At 35.8% G+C, this 21,952-nt stretch overlaps 3 protein-coding genes and 1 long non-coding RNA gene across 5 annotated transcripts; 2 read left to right on the top strand and 2 right to left on the bottom strand.

Moving 5' to 3' along the window:
• Positions 1–1,422: 1,422 nt before the first annotated feature.
• On the bottom strand, positions 1,423–3,714 carry LOC113347695 (cytochrome P450 704B1-like). Its single transcript, XM_026591371.1, has 4 exons — positions 3,016–3,714; positions 2,206–2,886; positions 1,902–2,105; positions 1,423–1,776 (listed from the first exon to the last, which is right to left on the bottom strand). Exons 1-4 carry the CDS (start codon positions 3,571–3,573, stop codon positions 1,594–1,596), a joined length of 1,626 nt encoding a protein of 541 aa, XP_026447156.1. The 5' UTR covers positions 3,574–3,714; the 3' UTR covers positions 1,423–1,593.
• A 1,706-nt stretch (positions 3,715–5,420) lies between these two features.
• Positions 5,421–7,069, top strand: LOC113347696 (peroxidase 43-like). The gene is made up of 4 exons (XM_026591372.1): positions 5,421–5,759; positions 5,856–6,035; positions 6,160–6,322; positions 6,566–7,069. The coding sequence occupies exons 1-4, from the start codon at positions 5,550–5,552 to the stop codon at positions 6,988–6,990; spliced, it is 978 nt and encodes a 325-aa protein (XP_026447157.1). The 5' UTR covers positions 5,421–5,549; the 3' UTR covers positions 6,991–7,069.
• Positions 7,070–8,807: 1,738 nt separating this feature from the next.
• LOC113353309 lies at positions 8,808–10,806 on the top strand. Of its 2 annotated transcripts, none has more exons than XR_003361202.1 (3): positions 8,808–9,462; positions 9,803–9,970; positions 10,382–10,806. It is a non-coding gene; the product is annotated as an uncharacterized LOC113353309 (long non-coding RNA). The 2 variants fall into 2 exon arrangements; XR_003361201.1 differs by having other exon boundaries at positions 9,803–9,906.
• A 5,120-nt stretch (positions 10,807–15,926) lies between these two features.
• On the bottom strand, positions 15,927–16,518 carry LOC113351055 (S-norcoclaurine synthase 2-like). Its single transcript, XM_026595126.1, has 2 exons — positions 16,340–16,518; positions 15,927–16,242 (listed from the first exon to the last, which is right to left on the bottom strand). Exons 1-2 carry the CDS (start codon positions 16,516–16,518, stop codon positions 15,927–15,929), a joined length of 495 nt encoding a protein of 164 aa, XP_026450911.1.
• Positions 16,519–21,952: the final 5,434 nt, after the last annotated feature.

A 21,952-nucleotide genomic window follows, 5' to 3' on the forward strand; every position in this document is an offset into this window, starting at 1 on the left:
CCGGCGGCAATCATCTACACCATATGGATTGAACGAAACAGGCGCATATTTGAGAAAAACCATACCTTTAAGACAGAATCCGACCTGGAAATAGAAGTCAAATCTATGATTATAGCTTGGGCAACTGCAGCTAGTAATAGAGTTCACCTGAACCTATCTAGTTCTATCCTCAACAATTGGGATGCACTTTTTTTTTTTTAATTTAGCTCTGGTAGAATTCTTTGTAAATTCCTCTATTCTTCAATATATCTTCTATTCTTATCAAAAAGAGCAGCACATAATGAACCTCACAGGGATGCTCGCTGGTTCGACAATCTGCTTCCAGAAAGGTGGGTGGTTGTTGATGTCAAAAGGCATGGTCACCTATTTTTTCTACAATCCTTTCACTAAAGAAACCATCAGGATGCCAGACGTCCCAGAGCCTTATAATTTTTCTAGCATTTGTTTCACTGCTTCAGATTGCGTAGTACTTGGCATTACACAAGAAATTAAGCTTGTGTTCATCAGAAGGGGTACTTCCATATGGAGCACCAGTCCCATCCTAGATTATGATCCGTGGAAGTATGTGCCATGCTTTAACGTACCAGTTTTCTTCAATGGGGCTTTCTACTGCGTGGATTACAACGGTACTATTGGAGTTTTTAATTTAGCAGATGAGAGTTGGGATGTCTTCTGGAGTACCCGTCGATTCACGAAAAAGTATAAATGTATCAGTTTCCTGGTGGAGTGTGAGGGGAAGATTTTATTAGTGCGTTTTCTCCGGCACTTAGATGGGATTTCTCCGGCATGGTCCTGGTTGAAGTTAAAAGTTTGCGGAAGTATACGTTATTCGTAAGCTATACCTCGTGTATATCAGCGGCTGCTCCAAATAGTGGTATGGAGAACAAGATATATTTCCCTAGACTGCGCGATGAAGGGATTTTATACTACTCACTTGATACTGGTAGCTATCACTCTGTTGGGAGCACATATTCTGCTAAGGATATCTATGACACCAAGTGTTTGGAAAACTGCTCTTGGATTGAACCAAATTGGTCTCGGTCTACATTTGAGGAGCTTGACTGGTCTTACAGTGAATAAGCTGGCCTGCTAAATTGCTAGGAATGCAAGGATCTTCGACAACAAAACTGCTCTAGGATTCAACCCTCTATGGTGCATGATAGCATTTTATTTTATTTTTTTTCTTCTTTTTATGGGACCGAATCCCATTTCGGTTTCTTTTTCTGTTTAGTTTAGTTTATTGGGTTGATGTACCCCCATTGCCTTGTAATTTCTCTTGTTTGTATCTGTTATATTTCTTTCTTAATGATAAAAGAAAATAAACATGCACCATAGATTGGCATTTGAATAGACAAAACAGGGAGCACTTCCCACTTCAAATTAGCTCTAACAACAACAAAAAAAAGTAACGGACGAAGTGTATTTGGGTGTGAACAAGTAGAAATTACTTATCAATACAACACTGACAAATTATCCATATATACCAGTTGCATGCGAGTACCGTTGGTGCTTGCTTTTGCATACAATTTAACATTACACTTAAAATGATAATACAAATTCATCTATGAATTATACTTTTCTTGCCTAGACATGTCAAGAATGCCTTGTAGTTATAGTAAGCTTCAAACCATGCTCCATATTTAGAGTTGTCATGATTTTGTAATTAACTGGATGGTTTGGAATCAAATGAAAGTTGAAGAATCTATATAAGATAGCAAGTGTTATCTTCATTTGTAGATATGCCGAGTCCTTCCCTAAGCATGTTCTTGGTCCAGCCTGCATGAGCATGAGCGTCACAATTTTTAGAAAAATTCGTGTTGCAAGCAGCTGTCATTCTAACTAACATTTCATTAGTATTAGGACTTTTGCATATCGCGTTGATATACTCTAAAAATTCTTACCTGAAATGCAGTGAATTTGAATGGAGACTCACTTTGAAATAAACCTTCTTCATTGAACCATCTGTCAGGGTTGAATGAAGTTGCATCAGGTCCCCAATTGTACACCATTCTTCCCATGGCATATGGAACATAAGCTACCACATCTCCTGCTCTAACTTTTGTTCCATCCGGTAAAACATCATCTTCTAATACTCCTTTAGGGTCCTATAAATATACGAGAAAAATTCATTCTTTTTTTACATGCTAGTATACTATTTTTGTGTTAGGAAAAACATCAAATCTGGCTGCCATAGAGGGTTGGTACCTGGGGCACTGCAGAAAACAACCGAAGTGTCTCCGTGATTGTTGCATGCAGGTAAGATAGCTTTGCAAGTGAATCATAAGTCAATAAACTTGCAAATTGTGTTACTTTCGCTGTAAAAGATTTCAGGTCCTCGGGTTCGTAACCAATAACTTCGTTAGCCTGGTTTTCTTCAAATGCTATAAGCTCTTTGTAGATGTTCTCTGCTACATTAGGATTCACCATGATCATGTATATACACCAAGTTAATGTTGATGTCGTTGTGTCACGTCCCGCCATAACAAAGTTTATAATGACATCTCTGAGGCTTTTGTCAGTTAATTGATTATCAGGGTTCTCACTCAACTCAATAAATCTGGATAAAATATCATGCTTTACCTTGCTACCATTGCTATCATTTGATTTAGCTACTTCATGTAACTCCGCTTTCCTTTTATCAATCAAATTGAATGTAAATTCATTAATGACTTGAATACTTTGAGCAAGTACTGCTTCGGATCCAACATTCAAAAATCTCTTTATTCTCCATAAAGGGTTAAAAAATCTAAGCATAACATTACTAATTGCACATTCAAAAGCTTTAGCGAAACGATTATCATCGGGTAATTCGTGAGCCAGTGTTCCAATTTCCACCCCAAATCCAACTTTACATATAGAATCTAAAGTCATCCTCATGAACAGTTCCTAAAATATAACAAACTTTTCAATACTATTATTGTAATTGCTCTATGCTATGTCAAATACAAATTCTAATTAACATTAAAACTTTAAATTTGTAATCATCTTTGCAATAGTTGGGATTTTGCGAATTACCTGCATATCAATTTCATTGGCACAAATTGATGCTTGGTGCAAAATACCAGAGAGAATCAAAGCATAGTCTCTGAAAACAGTAGTGCTGAAATTCCTCAAATTCCTAGAAGCAAACTCCAAACTTGCAATCATTCTCTGTTGCCTCCACATCTCACCATCTGAATTAAATATTCCGTCTCCAAGAAACCCTTCCATCAATTCATGAAAAGCTTCACCCTTTGGGTAATTGTTAAAGTTAGTTTTAAGAACATGTTCAACATTTGCAGGCTCTGAAATGAAAGTGATAGTTATATTTGGTAATTGAACTTTAAATGTTTTTGATTCAACAAAATAATCAGTTAACCAATCATGCATCCTGTGGAGGTTCATTTGAAGTTCTATGATTGCACCAACGATTGGCCATGATTTTGGGCCTTTTATATTCCTTTGATTCCATCGGTGTAAGAAGATATAGGCAAACAGGATACTGATCAGAAAAGTACTGATTTGGATTTTGTATTCATTAAGATTTGATGATGATGATGATAAGAGTGATGAAAGTTGACTTAGTTGGTCCATGGAAAAACCCAGAAAGGTAGTATAGCAAAATGATTGAGGTTCAGAATTTTCAGATAGGGTACATAGGGAGCTGAAAGAAAATATATTTCGAGCTAGTAAGAAATTGAATTTAGTGTAAGGAATGATGACTAAGGTCTCGTTGAACATGCATTTATTTTTGTTTTGTTTTTTTTTTGGATACCAAGTAGCTGATTATTTGAATGACCAATTATGTCTAGTCTCGCAATTTGTCAATTATCAGTTAGCGTTTATCCCTTGGGAAATCTCGTGAAATATTTGAATTACTGATTTAAACAGCCGAGTTCACTGGTCTATGATTTTTATTATATTTACAGTCTAAATTAACTCACTTACTAAAAGAGTAGCACAAATCTTCTCTAGAGTTTTTCTCTGGAGGTAAGATGATCGAGGCACAAAGGACAGGTGTAACAACCTTAAAGAAACAAATGATAACTGCCTACCTCAAGAACTTTCTGGTATAAGTTAGGTGATGATTTTTATTGTCTATCCACCATGACTGAACATTTGTGATGTGGTCGTTTATGTGTAGCACCTAAGTTAAGTAACTTAAGGGAATTATACATATCATTACGCATTACACACTATCTCTTTCTAAACTTTATTCTCGTAGTACTACTATCAAACTCAATTCCTCCTCTACCATAATATTAAGTTATACAACTTTAGAGCTGCTACAAAGCGTATGTAGGGTCATGTAACAGTTATTCTGTTACTAAGTTGCTGCTCTGATTATCTTCAGGTCTTTTTGCTGGCTAGGTAAATTTTGAATTAAAGCAGATCGATCATGGGTCACTAACAGACTAGCAGTTCTGTTAGACGGTAATAAAACGCAATCAGGAAACAATCAATTCATCTTACTTGGTAATTTAAAGGAATCGAATAAAAATCAATTCGCTATTACCGAGTAACATACATCTGTATGAAAACAAGGAGAACACACATGTAAGAGTTGAATTTAAACCTTCATTTCAGCGTAGTTAATTATACTATATTATCTCTATCCATTTCACGAGCTGTGGTAACAAATGGAGTTTGAATCAAGGGCAATATGATAAATTATATACTTATATTAATCTGAAAATTACGGATGGAATATTTTACTGAGTTCTGACACTGCCTCCAATAACCAAAGAAAATCTTGCATGTGTGGTCTGCGATTTCCAGGGACAGACAAACTCTCTCATTTTTGATCAATACAAAGAAATAAGACAAACTCATTGTCTCAGCTTTGCGGTTTTGCTATTAAATGAATAGCCCAGTCAGGCAGCCACACAGTTATCACTTTTTACCAACCATATGTAAAATGGTTGATTTGTTATGCTACATCAGAAATGTTTGAAACTTGCATATAATTTTATTTTTTTATTTTTATTTTCTTTTCCTCATAGATTGCATATCATTTCTAATGAAAACTTGCAAATAATGCTAGTTTATGATAGTAACTCTTTTTTTTTTCTTTCTCTTTGAATGATGCTAGTAACAACCACCGATTACTCATCGCTTGTTCATGCATGATGATCACGGTAATGCGACATGCCACCAATTCGATGCAAGTGGCGTGCACCCTGGCGAGGTGATAAGATTGGAACGAAACAAAACAATACTTGCTAACTAATTTCCTATACGAAAACAAGATAATAATAAATATTATAGGTGTAACTAAGAGATCACATGACTAATAAAAGAGAAAGAAAATTTGTAACGAATACAGAAAGATATATGCAAAAAGTTGACACATTTCTGATATAAGATACAACTCATAACAACTGTATATAAACAAAACCACTCGTAATACATTTATTACAATCTCTACTACTACTACTTCCCCACCGTCACTCTTTTATCTGCTAGCTCTTTTCAATTAATTCTTTCTCTACTTCTCATCTCTTCTTATAAGAGATCATTAAAGCTCTAAATTGATTTCATCACATATCTCTTCTCATCTCTTCTTTCCAATGTCATTGGTTTCAGTTATTCTTATCACATTAGTCATATGTACTTGTTGCTTAGTGTTTTCAAATGGGCAACTCAAAGTTGGTTTCTATTCATCTACATGCCCAAATGCTGAAGATATTGTAAACTCTATTGTTCGTGAAGCTTTTCTAGTTGACAACAACATGGCTGCTATCTTACTTAGACTTCATTTCCATGACTGTTTCGTTAATGTAATTATCGATCTCACTCTCTTATCTATGTTTTCGCTTTTGATTTCTACTAATTAATTAATACTAACATGTATTATTACTTGTTATTTTGAATAGGGATGTGATGGGTCTATTTTGATCGAGGGCCAAACCAGAGAAAGACATGCATTTGGACATCAAGGTGTTAATGGTTTTGATGTTATAGAAAAAGCTAAATCACAGTTGGAAAGAGTATGTCCTGGTGTTGTTTCTTGTGCTGATATTGTAGCCATGGCAGCTCGAGATTCTATCTCATTGGTACTCTTTATATATTTTTTTATATGATTCCGACATCTTTCTTAGATGTTTCAAAAGAACATAGAAAATTCAATTTATATACCATAATTGAATTTTTATATTATATTTCTGTATATACTTGCAGAGCAATGGACCATCTTATCAAGTTCCAACAGGTAGAAGAGACGGCCGAGTTTCGAATGTTTCGTTTGCTTCCAATATGCCGGAAGTGAATGAATCAATTCAATCATTAAAAGCTAAGTTCTTGCAAAAGGGACTTAATGAAAAGGATCTTGTTCTTCTCAGTGGTACACATAATTTCCGTCTCTCTCTCTCTCTTTTTCTTCGTGTTGGTAGAAAGTATATGTAAGTTAATTTGATGCATGGTTGGGCATTTTTATCGTTTTGGATAGAAAAGGAAATATGCAAGTTAAAATCACCGGGTTCAAATTAATCTTCTCTGGATAAAGCATGACACATGCAATCTTAGTGTGATGAGTTAATTAATTATAGCTAGGATTCGACCTTGACGATTTTCAAACTAAATGCAGCTGCACACACGATTGGAACTACAGCGTGTTTTTTCATGACAGATCGACTCTACAACTTTCCTACTGAAGGGGTAGGCTCTGATCCATCAATAAATCCACGCTTCCTCCCCGAACTAAAATCCAAGTGTCCACAGAATGGAGACGTAAATACTCGTTTGCCAATGGATATTGGAAGTCCATTGAGATTCGACTCACAAATCTTGCGCAACATACGCGAAGGGTTCGCTGTTTTACAGTCGGATGCCAAACTTTATGATGATGAAGTAACCAGAAGGATAATTGATTCCTATTTCGGCTTCTTAAGTCCCATTTTTGGACCGTCTTTCGAAACGGATTTTGTTAATTCAGTCCTAAAAATGGGTGCATTAGGCGTGAACACGGGTTCTCGAGGTGAAATTAGACGAATTTGTAAGGCTTTTAATTGAATAATCAAAAATCTTTTAATTTCGGATAAGTGCTTTACAAAACTAGAGTAGAACTCTTTCGTTTTGTCTTATAAGAAAATGTCGCTTTGTTTTTTGGATTTTTCTTTCACTAAGGGCACAACTTTCACTTCAAACTCAGCACCTATTAGCGCTTATGAAGTTTTGATTGCTCCTATCATGTGGGTGAGTTCACAATGAATATGCATCTTCAAATTGCTAGATATTTATTATCAGTGTTTATCTTGATCCATTCTCCTTCTTGTTGGCCAACCCATCCTATTTTAGAGTTAACTTTTTACAGGCAATTCAATTTTTTGGAAAATTTATTGTACACTATTTTTTATTTTTTTAGTAGGATAACTATTTTTCATTTTAGGTAAATCACCCCCGCATTATGAACTTTGCTAGACAGACCGACAAAAAAACCACTCTAGAACACCAGAAACGATAGTTTCGTATGGGCGCAAGGCAAACCCTTGTTGTGTATCGGTGGGTCTTAACCGAATGTCATGAGACCTACTAAATGAACCAATTGTACTGAAAACAGTTCAGGAGGACTTTTCTCCCTCTACTGCTGTTTAGCTTTTTTTGTGTGCATATACTCAGCACTCAGTAGTTTGTACTTTGTCATATACGAATTTTGAAGACGAGGACGCATCACATTTTATTTAATTTCCGATGGCTATAAAATTATGCTATTGATGATCAAACAAAAAGAGCAGAAGGAACATAATCCATACGGCAAATACTAGGAACATAATCAAAGAATATGTCTTCAAAAAACATAAATAAGAAAAAAGAAATGAAAAATGAAAGAAAATATTTTTGCATCGTTCTTATTGTCTTCCTTTTAATTAGCCAAGGCTTCATATCCATTCTTCTTATTGTCAAGGACATATTTGGAGATGGCTGTGGCCATGCTAACAAAAAAATGAAAATACATAAAATGAAAATTGTAAAACATAGTTTATATTTATGAAAACCATGCAGTTCATCAAGAGCATCATATATACAATTGAACGTACGTACCAGGAGGATATACAATACGAAGAATTGTGCCAATACCACCGTTTCCTTCGATGTAATCAATCCTTTCGAAAACACTGGGAAGTAATTTAACAATGAGCTTAGGGAGATCAGGAGAGCTGTATACTTCCCATATATCATTAGCTGATGCATTAACCTTCATCTCATTAATAAGCTTATACCTCATTGAGTTTACAATTTATAGTAGTGGTATTTATGCTTTTTTTTTTTTTAGGAAAACTTAGGCCTAGACAGGCATCTAAGTTGACTGGATATCATTACTAGTGGCATTGTCATGAGGAGGAATCCTCACCCTGTCACTATTGTTTTTAGGAATATATGCAGATATAGGTCTGTTCTGGACTCTCGTTTTCAATTCTAAGCCTCTTTTTTTATTTCTTACAAATCTAAGCCTATCAGACGGATTCCATCCAAATCCGTTATCTCAGTCAATATCACGTGTTGACTTGTTAATATCTCACTAAAATCTCGTATAAAGAAATCTCATGAGCATGTGAAGATTTCTAAAATGCCCTTTCCATACGTATGCCAGTCCCACAATAAATGCCGCCCACATGTGTCGATTTGAAAGCCTAATCTAAAATCGCTGAAATCTTGAGGACGGATAAACGGCTATGATTGACGTCCTTAAGAATTAACTTCACACGTGTCGGTCTCAGAATGAGTAATCTGACATATCCATATCTTAGAGAAAATGGACGATTTAGATGCTTAGATGGTTAGATGATACGAGGGAAACCCATCTAATAGCGGAAGAGGGATAGATCGATTATCATTTTCTTCTCCCTTCTTCTCTCTGGTTCGTCTAAATCAATTTTTTGTTGTGCTAAAATCAAGAGAAAACATGGGGATTTTTATCAAATCAAACCTAATTAACGTTTATCGTGGTTGTTTAGTAGAATCATCAGATAGAATATTTAGTGGTTTGAGTGTTTGAGAATATTAAGGTGAGGTTTGAGTGTCTGTGACAGATTAGGAAGATGGGTTGATGTTAAATTTAGAATCTAATGCATGGTAGGAGATTCAGGGGTTCATGAATCACCAGCAAGTGCATTTCACGAATCACCAGCAAGGTGTTTGAGAAAATGCGTGAGAAACAAGTTCTTCGTGAGACGTCGTTTCTTTCCACAGTAAAGCCATTTTAAGAGTCGATTCTCTTGAGATTTGTTCACATGGAGGGATGATTAACTGAAATTTATGGTTTTAGGTTCCCAGACGAGACGGTGGTGCTGTTGAGCAAAGAAGAAAGAGTCTAAGTTTCTGCTGCTGCTGGTGAAATTGGTGGAAGAAGGAGATGGATCTGGTGGCAGTAACGAGTATCTGAAACTGGTAGTGAGATGGGATTTGAGGTTGTTGTTGCTAAGCAGAGAAGTGGTGACTGTGCATCTGACAAGAATACGAGAGCAACATCTGACAAGATTTGAGGTTGTTGTTTCTCTATGACTTTAATTTCATGTATTCATTTCTAGAACAGATAATAACTTCTGGGTTTACATTTTTTTTGTGCAAAAAGTGATTTTAATTTTTAAGATTGATTGATATGAGAATTTGGATTGGTGTTCAATTCAAAAGAAATTGACTTTTCTTTGCTGGTTTTACAGATTGGTTAAAAATTTACGAAAACCTTGTGCATTTTCATTTCCTATTTTTTTTGGGGGTTTGAGGTAAACCAGGGGAAAACTGGAACTTCATGGGAATTTTAGGATTTATTTATTGCCAATAATCAAATTCATTTAGTAATTAGCATGTCGTGTTTGTGCCACAGAACTTTGAATTAGAGATTATGAGATGAAAGGGCTTAAGATAGTGCAACAAGGTGCTACCATTCAGCAGAAGTACATATACGAGAAGGTTTTCAATCTTATAAAGGTGCATTTTTTGGCCCTTTCATATATATCAATTGGAGAATGCATTTCTCTTCGTACTTATAAAGGTGAATTTTTCGGCCCTTTCATATATATCAATCGGAGAATGCATTTCTTTTCATACAAGTCTCATCTGGTTCCTGTCAATGGTTTGCTCAACTTTCTACTTGCCTTTAAATTCATATGCCCCTAGTACTTACCTTACTGCCTTGGTATACTTTTTGATCTATCTTGTTGCTTAGGGACCCCAACGTTCTTCTTGTTAGGGCCGCGTCAATCCCCTCTTTGCACATGAACGAACAATTTTAGATGTTCAAAACAAATAGTGTGTAAGCCTTACAGTTTTTTGTATCATGCACTACAAATCGTTTTTCATCATCTTTATTTTTTACTTTTTTCCCCACCTTGTCAAAGTTTGTTTCAAAATTCTCGAATTGTTCATCAAATCCTCATTTGTTTTATTTTTCTTAATGCCACAGGAGGCTTGGAACAAATTCAACTCAGAGGAGTTTTAATACTGAAGGCTTCACATATGTTTTCCACATAAACAGTGCCACGTGTGAATGAAATGGGACGTGTACAAAGTTTGCCACCTATGCAGTTCCACGTATACAATGTGCATTGACGTGTACGGGTCAACCCGTCTAGTTGGGTTCCAGTTGCCGATTCAAAGGACTAATAAGTCTCTTTAGGTACACTTAACGGTGCTAACTTTTCGTCCACTAATTTTGGTCAAATAAGGCCTAGCTTTGTAAGATATAAAAAAATAGGCTTAGTTTTGTAAACCAAAAAAAAAAACAGGCTAGATTTGTACAAAGCCCTTGTTTTTACAAAAATTTGCTAAGTTAAAAGCATCCATGTTTTCAGAACGTTGGATGATATTAAGATTCAAAAGAACAAAAGAGGCTGGGTTGATTAAGTTATTCCCATTGTCTGCATTGGCATTGTTGTTTGATTCTTCATGATGCTTTAGTTGAAACCTCCCTTGCACAGCTTGATGATATAAAGACTTGAACCGAATTAAGACCTCCATTGATTCAGCGGATATTTGAACATTTGTATGCTGCCATTCTTTAGTCCAATGGAAAGCTAGGTCTACTCCTCCTTTTGCTCCCCAAGGTCCTGAGTATCCTGAATATCCTCTACTTCCAATGAGTCTCCCTGCAAAATCAGTCAAAATTAGAGCAGTATAAAATAGATTATTCTTAGAATCTTGTAAGATACGTATGTTAATTATGTTCCCAAAATCTAAGGATAAGTTTTTATCATATGGAGTAATGTCCTGAGTCATAGAGAGATCAATTTCCTCAGGAAGTAAAGTAAAGTCATTCATGATACGTGACTGTAAGTAATGTAGTCTGTTGTAGTTGCACATATGTTGCCTGATGCGCATAGTAGTTATTTTTTGCATTAGGAAGAATTTTCCTGAATATCAGATCACATCTGGCTTTCCAGATGTACCAGCAGCTTGTGGAAAAGATGTTTATTTCGTTGCTTGGAATTCCAGTTAAGAACCAGGAATTTAACCAATCTATGAAGATGTTGTTATGGTCAAAATAAGAATGAGAGTGACCAATTATCTCCTGCATCTAGACTTGAGTAGCTGCAGGAAAGTTTAAGAACATGTGTGACAAGGTTTCCTTTTGCCCACTATTGCAAACAGTGCATATGGGATTGATGTAATGAAGGATTCTAGATGTTTTTGCATTGGTGGGTAGTATTCCATGAGGACACTTCCAGATGAAGATTTTGATAACTGGGGCCACCTCTCAATTCCAAATGGCTTCCCAATTTCCTGTCATAGTATCATTTCTGTAAAGATGGTGAATTTTTTTTCTGATAGAGAGCTTTGACAGAGAAGTCTCCTTTATCAGTAAGGTTCCAAAGGATTCTGTCTTCTTCACTTGGATGGGTTTGCAGGCTTAGGATCGAGGTATCTTCGGTGTTGTTAAAAATTGAATAAATCTGAGCAGCATTCCAGTTTCCATCTGGTTGGAGGAAAGATTCCACTTTCTCTAAATTTTGGGGACAGTTAGTTGGCTTTTGCATAGTAGCGAGAGTATTTGGGATCCAAATGTCATCCCATATGTTGATAGTTCTTCCATTTCCAATTCTCCAGGAACAGTGTAGTTGTATATTATTTATGCCTTCAAGAATACCTTTCCAGACCCAGGAGTCACCATCCTTAGCTTTAGTATCCATATTAAGAACATTTTTGCCTATTAGGTACTTGGCATCGATAAGTTTATACCATAGAGAGTTTTTGTCTTGTTCCAGCCTCCATCCTATTTTTGTTATCATAGAGCTGTTGAAGAGTTCAAGATTCATAAAGCCTAGCCCCTCCAATTCTTTTGGCTTGCATATACTGATGTCCAGGCTTTTGGATAATAACCAGTTGGATTTTCAATGTTTTTTCCCCAGAAGAAACTCTTTGTAGTTTATCCAAGTCTTTGCAAGTTTTCTTTGGTATCTTAAAGCAGTTCATTTGATAGATGCAGGCTGATGAAGTTACAGATTTGATGAGAACTTCCCTTCCTGCTGGATTAAGAGGTGTATTTTTCCAACCTGTTAGTCTTATCTTCATCTTATCAACTCCTGGCTTGAAAGAAGTAATTTTTCTTCTGTGGGTGAAGAGAGGGGATCCTAGATACCTGTCATCCAAATTCAGCACTTAAACTTCGATAATGTTTCTTATTTGGGGCATAAGGCTTGGTTCAGTGTTTTTGCTGGAGAAGACCCCAGATTTGTTGAAATTTATGAGCTTCCCAGAGGTGTTACCAAAACTTCGGAGAATATTCATTAAATTTTGTGATTCATTCAAATTAGACTTGTAGAATATCATGCAGTCATCTGCAAAAAGGAGATGGTGATGGAGGGAGCTTCTTTGCATATCTTGATTCCTGTGATAGATCCTATCTCCTCAGCATGAAGAAGGATTCTTGAGAGGGATTCCATGCAGAAGAGAAATAAGTAAGGTTATAGGGGATCTCCATGTCTAAGACCTCTGGAAGGTTTAAAGAACTTGTCTGGAGATCCATTAATGAGAACTGCAGAAGGAGTGGTGGATATGCATTGGAATATTTTGTTGCACCATTGAGCATCAAATCTCATTTTCTTCATGATTGTTATTAGAAAACTACAGTTCACTCTATCAAAAGTTTTTTCTATATCAATTTGATACCCGTAGTTCCTTTATTTCCTTTTTTACCTCTTTTAGATATCATATTAAGAATTACCTCATGGGCAATAGCTATGTTGTCAGAGATTTGACTTTCAGGAATGAAGGAAGATTGGCAGGGGGATATTATTTTAGATAGAAGGGGTTTCATTCTTTGGGCTAGAAGTTTTGATATAATTTTTTAGGTGGTGTTACAAAGACTTATAGGCCTGAAATGGCTTGGGGAGGTGGGGTTATCAGTTTTAGGGATAAGGGATATGAAGGTGGAATTCATTTCTTTTAGCATGAAGCCATAAGAGAAGAATTCCGGTACCATGTTGACAATGTCAGGTCCTATGATGTCCCAATTGTCTTTGAAGAAGTTTGGGGGAAATCCATCTGGTCCAGGAGCTTTGTCACTAGCCATACTGAAGAGGATGTTTTTGATTTCTTGCGACTCAGGTTTTCTGTTGAGCTGAAGGTTATCAGTGTTGGTTATGCTAGATGGTATGAGATTGATAATGTCAGTGGAATGGTGTATTACTTCTGAAGTAGCTGTAAAGAAGTGATTAGTAAAACAATTCTTGACTTCTCCATAATCAGTGAGTCAAATGCCTTCCTCATTTTGAATAGTTTCAATCTTGTTCTTCTAGTTCTACTTTTTGCTTCTCTGTGGAAGTAACCTGTATTTTGATCTCCCAACTTTATAAGTTGATCTCCACTCTTGGTTTTCCAGAATTTTTCCTCAATGTCAAACCAGTTTTTGAGTTGCTTTCTTGCAGAAGCTAAGGCATATCCCCTGTCAGCTTTGAAGTAATTTATATGGAGCCAGTTCAAGTATTGCTTGCTTTCCTCAATATTGGTTTTGATATTGCCATAGACCTCCTTGTTCTAAACCCTGATTTGCAACTTTATGTCCTTTAGTTTTCTATCAATTATGAAGGAACTTGAACCATTGATATTTCTATGCCAGCATTCTGCAATAATTTTCCTGCAGTCATCATGGTCCAACCAGGGACCAAAAAATTTGAAAGGAATTTTGCCATTTTTCCAACTGGGATTAGAATTGAGCAAGATTGGGTTATGGTCAGATCTTATGGCCGACATATTAGTTATAGTGGAGTTTGGATAAAGATCTAGCCAATCATCAGTAGTTAGTCCTCTATCCAATCTATGTTCAGTTAAAGAATGGTCTTTCCTTTTATTAGACCAAGTAAAAGGACATCCAGTAAAGCCAAGATCAATTAAATCAAGTTCAGTAACCTTTTCTTTAAAGATACCAGCTTCAGTATTATCCAAGGGATGAGTACTGAATTATTCAGTGTCATGTAAAATAAAGTTGAAATCCCCTGGGATCAACCAAGGGAGAGTATGTTTTGCAGCAGTTTCAGATAATTTATTCCAAGAAAGGAGTTTGGAATGAGTGTCATAAGGATTCCTGTAATACCCTACGAAAATCCATGAAGGACTATTGGAAATACTGAAAGTAGCATTAATATGGTTTAAGGAGGATTCCATAACATCAACTGTAATTGAGCTTTTCCATATTAAGGCTACACCACCAGCAGTGCCACTAGATCCTCCAGGATTGACATACCAAAAGTTATGCACTCCTAAATCATGCGTAGTCTTAGCAAATTTATCATGCTTTTGTTTGGTTTCGGATAAAAAGATTAAATCAGGTTTCAGCTTATTAAGCATGTCATTAAGATACTTCTTAGCATCCCTAGTACCTAATCCTTCGCAATTCCAAGCCAAAGCTGTGAAGAATTGCCAAAAATAAGAAACTAGAGGATATTTAGAAATAAGCCTTCTAGTGATGTGGTCATGGAAAGCATGGATAATGTAGAAAACTAGACTAAGTAAGAAACCAGCACAGATATGAGTTTGCAGGGATGAAAGGAAGGGGAGTAAGAGGAGTAGTACCATAGTTCCTGCAGCAGTATCCTCCACGATGCCATTAGCCAAGTTGAAGTGATATTCTCCCATTTGATCCTGAGGTTATTCTAGGGAGTCTTTAAACTTCTTTGGATCAGTCAGGTTCATATGAATGTTCAGAAGATATTCTTCATTGTCCTGAGATAATGGTATTTATGCGATCCGACATATGATGTACCAGAAAGGGAGCTAAAATGCAGACCAACAATCTAAGCCCTGGGATTAGACTAGCTCATATCTTGATTCAAAATTTAAGATTCAGGTCAGCCAAGTCTGACTGATTCAAGTCCATCTCTTATCGTGATCCAAGCGCCTAATGGGTTTGACAGAAAGGTATGAGCCGTTTGATCACCAATGAATATTTTAATCTAATGACTAGATTTTCTGCGCCTACTAATTTGGAACAAAAGTATGGAGCCGCTGGATCACCAGGATAGATTGTTATCGACGGTTTATATTCTCTGTGCCAATTAGTTTCGCACTGAAGTAAATTTTCTTTTTTGTGCCCAATCATATGACTTCCAGAACTTGAATCAACCGAAGAGGCCATGGTTTTTTCTTGAGAGCTTGAATCTTGAAGGACGATACAACTTAGTCTTAAAAGAGGTGATCCAGGAGGTTCCCGATCTGAGGGCAACGAACCATTAGATTCATTGGTCCATATTTCGGCTCCCTTTCTTTTTAGACTATAGTATTTATGTATTAGCTAGTGAAAGTGTGAAACAGGCTGGTTTTTTTTTTTTTCGTTTTGGGTTTAATCATCAGCATCATTTGCGCCGTTTCTCTTTGTAGTGGTAAAAAGCATGGAATGCTTCATATACGAATCCTAAAAACATGACAAATACTTGGTACATAATCAAAGAAAATATCAAACTGAACAGCATTCCTGGTTGAAAATTACTTTTGGGTACAAAAGTTGTCTTTTCTTTTTAATTAGCCAAAACTATGTATCCGTTCTTCTTACCGTCAAGGACATACTTTGAAATGGCTGTGGGCATGCCAACATGGTTGTCAATACTAACGAGTGGAGAAATCTTTGCAGCAAGTTTATCCGGGACTTCGTATTGTGTTATGGATCTGATGATGCATGAATTACACGCTGTCTTTATGATTTTAAAACTGTCCATGTGAAAAGTGACACCCATGGCTAGGTATCCTCCTTCGATCTGCAGAACCTCTTTCAAACGCCTACGGTTGTTGATAGTAATAAATTTCTCCTTGTAAGTTAGTGGCACAGACCCTGAAAATTTTAGGTACAAATTTATCAGAATATTGCGATTAACCAAGTGACACATATATAGCTGAGCAAGAGCCTAATATAAATAATTCAACGTACCAGGGGGGATATACGAGATGAAGAATTGTACCCACACCACCTTTTCCTTCGACGTAATCAATCCTTTCGAAAACACCAGGAAGTATTCTAACGATGAGCTTAGGGAGATCGGGAGAGCTGTATACCGCCCATATATCATTAGCTGATGCGTTAACCTTCATCTCATTTATAAACTCATACCTCATTGAGTTTCCCTTACCTATTCATTGAGTTTCCCTTGCCTATTAAAAACAAGAAACTGAACACTACAAAAACAAGCTCAGACTTCATTTCTCAACTCCTTAGGTTTTCTTGTATGTTTTGGGATGAGTTCGTTAATTTCGTTCTCATAGTACTTGAGCTACTTATATAGAATACCACTCTCTGTTCATTTACATATTTTACTTTATTTTATTTTTATTTACTTTTTGCATTTCATTGATCGATATATATGTGAATATTTAAAGGAATTCTCAAATTACACGCTCCCAATTATGTAAAATAATTTCTTTGAAGGTGGCTGGAAACGTAACCTAATTCGTTTGTTTCTTGTGGTAACTACTCACAAAAATATTCCGATCTCATCTCATCGTACTACACAATTATATAAACGTACAAAAAGTGAAGATTTTATGTTTGAATCTTTTTTTTTAAGCAGGTGTGGATCAAACTTTTTACTAGCTAGTTATCTAATCAACTCATGGTCAAGAGGCTGAACTCTGAAGTTAAGTGAAGATCCCATTCTATGTGATTTAACTTTTTATGTTAGATTGTGGATGTATTAGGTGTTGAATTATGAAAACATTTTTTTTTTATATACTATGATGAAAAGGTTTCTCGGAACCTAGTTCATATAAAAGGATAGATATTTATCTCACCAAAAGGAAAATAAACAATTGTATTGATCTTCTGTGCCGTCCCGACAGAGAGACAGACTACTTCCCATCTTCTTTTCCATTGCTCATTTGCTTCTTCAGTTTGGCAACATTATATATCTCTTACTAAACTTGATTGGGTAATGCCTAATTGTATTGATTTTCTTTTCAAAGGATGGAGAGTGAGAATTTTGGCTTGTACAGGTAAAACTCTTTGGCAGGTGCTGCCGGCAGCCATTTGTTGGTGCATTTGGAACTGCCGGAATGAAATCATTTTTCAACAACAGGACTTCGAGCTTCACAACTCTTATAGAAGATATAAAAACTCAAGCTTTCTTCTGGTGTAAAAACTTGGATTGTATGAAAGGGGTCTCTGTTGATCAAGTCCTTGTCAACTGGGATTCTTTTCCTGTTGTAACTTGAGTTTCTGTTTAGCTTTGGGGTTCTTTCTGTAAAAAGAGAAAATTTTTGATGCCGTAAATTTTTGAGGGGGTATGGGGACCAATGAAAATTGACATTTGTTTTTCAGATTTTGACTATTTTTAGCAGATTTGAGTTGAGATTTTACACTCCCAAATTAACCTTCATTTAAATCAAAACAAATGTTGTTATTATCTAAAAATAATAACCGACCCAAATTAAGAAGGCGCAATTGGGAATACCTCCATTTTTATGGAGGATATTCAAAGTTAAGTGGAGTTATATTTTGGTTAAGGGGTTCTGTTTTTTTAGGTGTGAAATAATCATATTATCCTTACCCTAATAAAAATTAAAAAGAAAAACTGAAAACCTTTTTTTTTTTAGTATTCTCCCTTCACTTTTCTTCTCCATCAAAAAAATCACACAAATCATGATGAATGATTTTTGATTTAGATTATCAAAAAATGGTTCTGAGTAGCGACGAGCGATGCAAATTATGATAATCAAAATGATTTCAATTAAAACGTCTAAATTGTATTTGTATAAAAAAAATCGAATTTGAATTTTAGTAGCAGGTTAACTTTCGGTATTTTTTTTTCAGACAAATATAATACCGAAAGTACTTTCGGTATTGTTTTTTCAGATGAATACAATACCGAAAGTACTTTCGGAGTCATTAAAATCAATTTAAACACCTTCTCATATCACACAAATCTTCCAAAATCCTTCTTCTTTTTCATCCAACCAAAATATATTATTTGAAATATCCCCAAACACAGTTGGAGAAGGTGTACTTCAATTACTTCATAATGTTTTTTTTTATTTTATATTATTATGCCTTTTAAATTAACGGTAATCAATTATTTAAAAATAATAAGTAACCTAAATTAAGAGAAAATTTAGGCCAGGGCTCTGATATTTCATTAATGGCTTTGACCTGGCATTAAGATAAACCGACTAATTCGTTGTATCCAATTGCTTTAACCAGCTTTGACATTGAATCGTGATCAGATCTAACGAAGCACCACACACGTTTGTTTGTATCAATAAACCCAGTTCAACCATACTTATACCTATTCCTTTGTTTTATATAAACATGATTGGAGGATTCTGATGATAAGCATTAGTTCTTTCTCTATCAAAAAAAAATTCCCGATTTTCTCTCTCCTATCTAAAAGAAAAAGGAGGGCGATTTCCGACGAAAAAGAATATTTCCGACCACCTTAACTGTTCAGATCCTCTTGGATCTTGGCAGTAGCAAACTCAATCAATCAATCCTTCCATATTAGTTTAGGTTAGATCAATCAATCATTCCTCTATAACAGTCAATGAATCTTCCTGACGACCATATCAAAAACCCTAAAAATCAGCCACCATGAGTTTTTCAGTCTTCGACGGCTGAATCCTCGATTAGTTGGCCCATAATCATCATCTAGGTCGCTTATTCGATGTTGCTGCGATACCCATCGTTTTATTCATTTTGATCATTTGCCGCTTTTTAGATTTGGTTTCTTCTCCGACGATTTTCTCACATCTGGTTATTGCTCATTCTTTCCGTCCATGGATACCAGCTGCAACAGTCGAGTCCCTCTTTCAATATGAGGTAAATCGTTTACATGCTGATACTTCCCCAATCTCTAGATCGGAATTTTTGAAGAATCTTTTAGGCTTTTATCATGCTACCAGATATATTGATGTTGGGTGTGGGTATGTTGATGCTTTCTTGAATCATTGATTTTATGCCTGGAGTTCGATTTTAATATCTATGAACCCTTTTGTTTGCCATACCTATGCTCTGTATGACCAGAAAATAATCCTTTTTAATCATTAATCCTTGATCTTTATATCATCCTTCGCAACTATATTGTCTCTTCCCTGTTTTGCGTTTTGTGTAGTATGCAAATCTTATTGCTTTTGCATCTGTTTTGGCTAGTGAAGCCCCTGTTTTCCAGTTGTTTTTCCTCTCTATTCGGATTCATGAATGTTGTGAAGCAAGTTCCCAAACCACCAAGTTAGTCCCAGCTAGGGGTGTTTTTTGTTGTTGTTTTCTTCACTTTGCGTGTGTCTTTTAGGTCTGTTTTTTTTTTTTTTAAAAAGAAAAAAAAATTATCTTGGTGAATTCCTCTTGATTTAATTTTGGAACTCATATTTGTTTGCGAAGTTTTTCGAATGTTTTCATTTAGTAGTTAGTATTTATCTCCAGGGATCCCGAGTTGGTTCTCTGTTCAGGAATTGCGTCTCTTTGAAGGTATTTATAATGGGGATTATCCAATTTAGTCTCCGGGTTTTGTTTTGAACATTTATATGTTCTTCTTAAAAGAATATCTTTTCGATTTAGCTTCTTCAGCATAATATCAACACTCCACCCAACATCAGGAAACCCTAAAAAATTCCAGTTCACTACTCAGGTAGATTGGTAGTATTCAACATCAGCTTCAAATTTGTCCTTATATTAACCGAATTACTGATCACCATCCCTGGTGCAATTCTGGTAAATCCTATGGCAAGCCGTTCTTGATGACTCCTCACCTTGGTCCTCTATAAGATTGTTAGAATCATTTATAAATCTTGACCAAGTTGACAAGCTATCGCAACTAGCAGCATAATCATTTTCTTCTCAAGATGGAAACCCTAAGGATGTTTCAAGCTACAATTTCATCATGTATCACAGCAACAAGCTCAAAACCTATGTTGTATGCATATGGGCCGATGAATGCAACACTTTTACTCGTCGGGTTTTTGTCAATTTCATTGTATTTCACCTTTCAGCAAAGTTGTTTCCCTCTTTTATTGTAGAGTAGATTGCATCTATAATACCTTTTGTATATTTTTAGTCTAGTTACTTTTAGTTATTTGGAAACAATAGAAATTTGGATAGCATTGTTAGGTTAATCTAGTTGAGTCTGTCATTCATATTGTATCCGTATTTCACTTTTATTAATCTTGTAATAGCACTAGTAGCACTAATCCTTCAACGGCAGAGGTTGGATTCTACTTCAAGACACAATCAAAACTCAAGACTCAATTTGAAGCTATGAATCAAGCTGAAAAATAAAGGAAACCGATATCACTCGGACAAACTACCGCAACAACAAGATACAGAAGCTATACTAGCAACTTCAATCAATTGCATCGAACACCTCTACCTTCAACTAAGTTCTTGCGGACACTGTTGTGTCCATCAAAAATACATCTTTTCTTGTGGAAAGCATTGACTGACGGCCTTTCGACCTTCGACACCAACATTCCCCATCGATGCAACTCTGATCTGAAGACAACTATATTGCTCCAATATCAAGTTGCTGATGATTTATGGATTACCAGTTTAATTGTAATTGATGAATCTTGGGATATCCTATATCCTCGTGTAATAGTCCCTTAGTAGTTTAATGAATTACATGCTTCAAGAAAAAAATTTCTACCAAATCAATGGGATTCTTACTTACAAGAAGAGGGAAACTAGGGGTGTAAATAATACCCGAAAATACTCGGCCTTTCTGTACCCGAATGAGCCCAAAGCCTGTTGCACCCCGTCACGGCCGCCTGTCCTTGACTGGTTAGTTTAAATGGGAGGGCTCGGGTTTTTCCTAAAATTTAATAGCTTGGCCTGGTACCTGCCCGAACAGCCCCGCCTGGCATCCGTTTAAATTTTTTAAAGGGTTTTATTCTTATATTGTAGCAAATTATTATGTAATTCGGTTATAATTTGGATTAAATTCTTATTTTCATTTATATATTACATTTAAAAGATTAATTATTTGATATTATTTTAACCTATGGTTCATTCAATCTCCAAATTATAAATAAAAGTTAAATCAGTTATTACAAAATTTGAAATTTAAAAAACTGAAGCCTGTTTGACCTGCCTGGCTTGGCCTGCTTTCAAGATGGACTTTGGACAAGTTTGGGTCTCAAAATAAATGTTTTTACCTGGCCTGCCCGGCCTGATGGACAATTTGGGTAGACGATTTGAGGTCTGTCTGTCCTAGCATGCAGTAGGAAACGGGTCGGGCTGATTGGCCTGGCCGATTTACACCCCTAAGGGAATCAAACCATTATGTTTAACTTGTTTGTCCTGGTTAGTTTATTAAAACATCATCTGGGGACTACTGGGATCTTTTCTCTTCCCTTTTAAAAACGGTTTGTTTTCACGTATTAGGTAATTAATTGACGCTAATTTATGCTGGTAATTATTTTTAGATACTGACAAGATTTTTTTTGATTAAATGAAGGGTAATTTGAGGGTACAAGATCATCTGCTAAATTTGTTAAAAACTGTTAAAAATTGAAGGACAAATATTAGTTTCATATTGGTCCTCCATATCCCTTTCTAAATTGCCCCCAC

The sequence above is a fragment of the Papaver somniferum genome, chromosome 2, assembly GCF_003573695.1.
Source record: "Papaver somniferum cultivar HN1 chromosome 2, ASM357369v1, whole genome shotgun sequence".
In the NCBI taxonomy this organism is placed as follows: domain Eukaryota; kingdom Viridiplantae; phylum Streptophyta; class Magnoliopsida; order Ranunculales; family Papaveraceae; genus Papaver; species Papaver somniferum.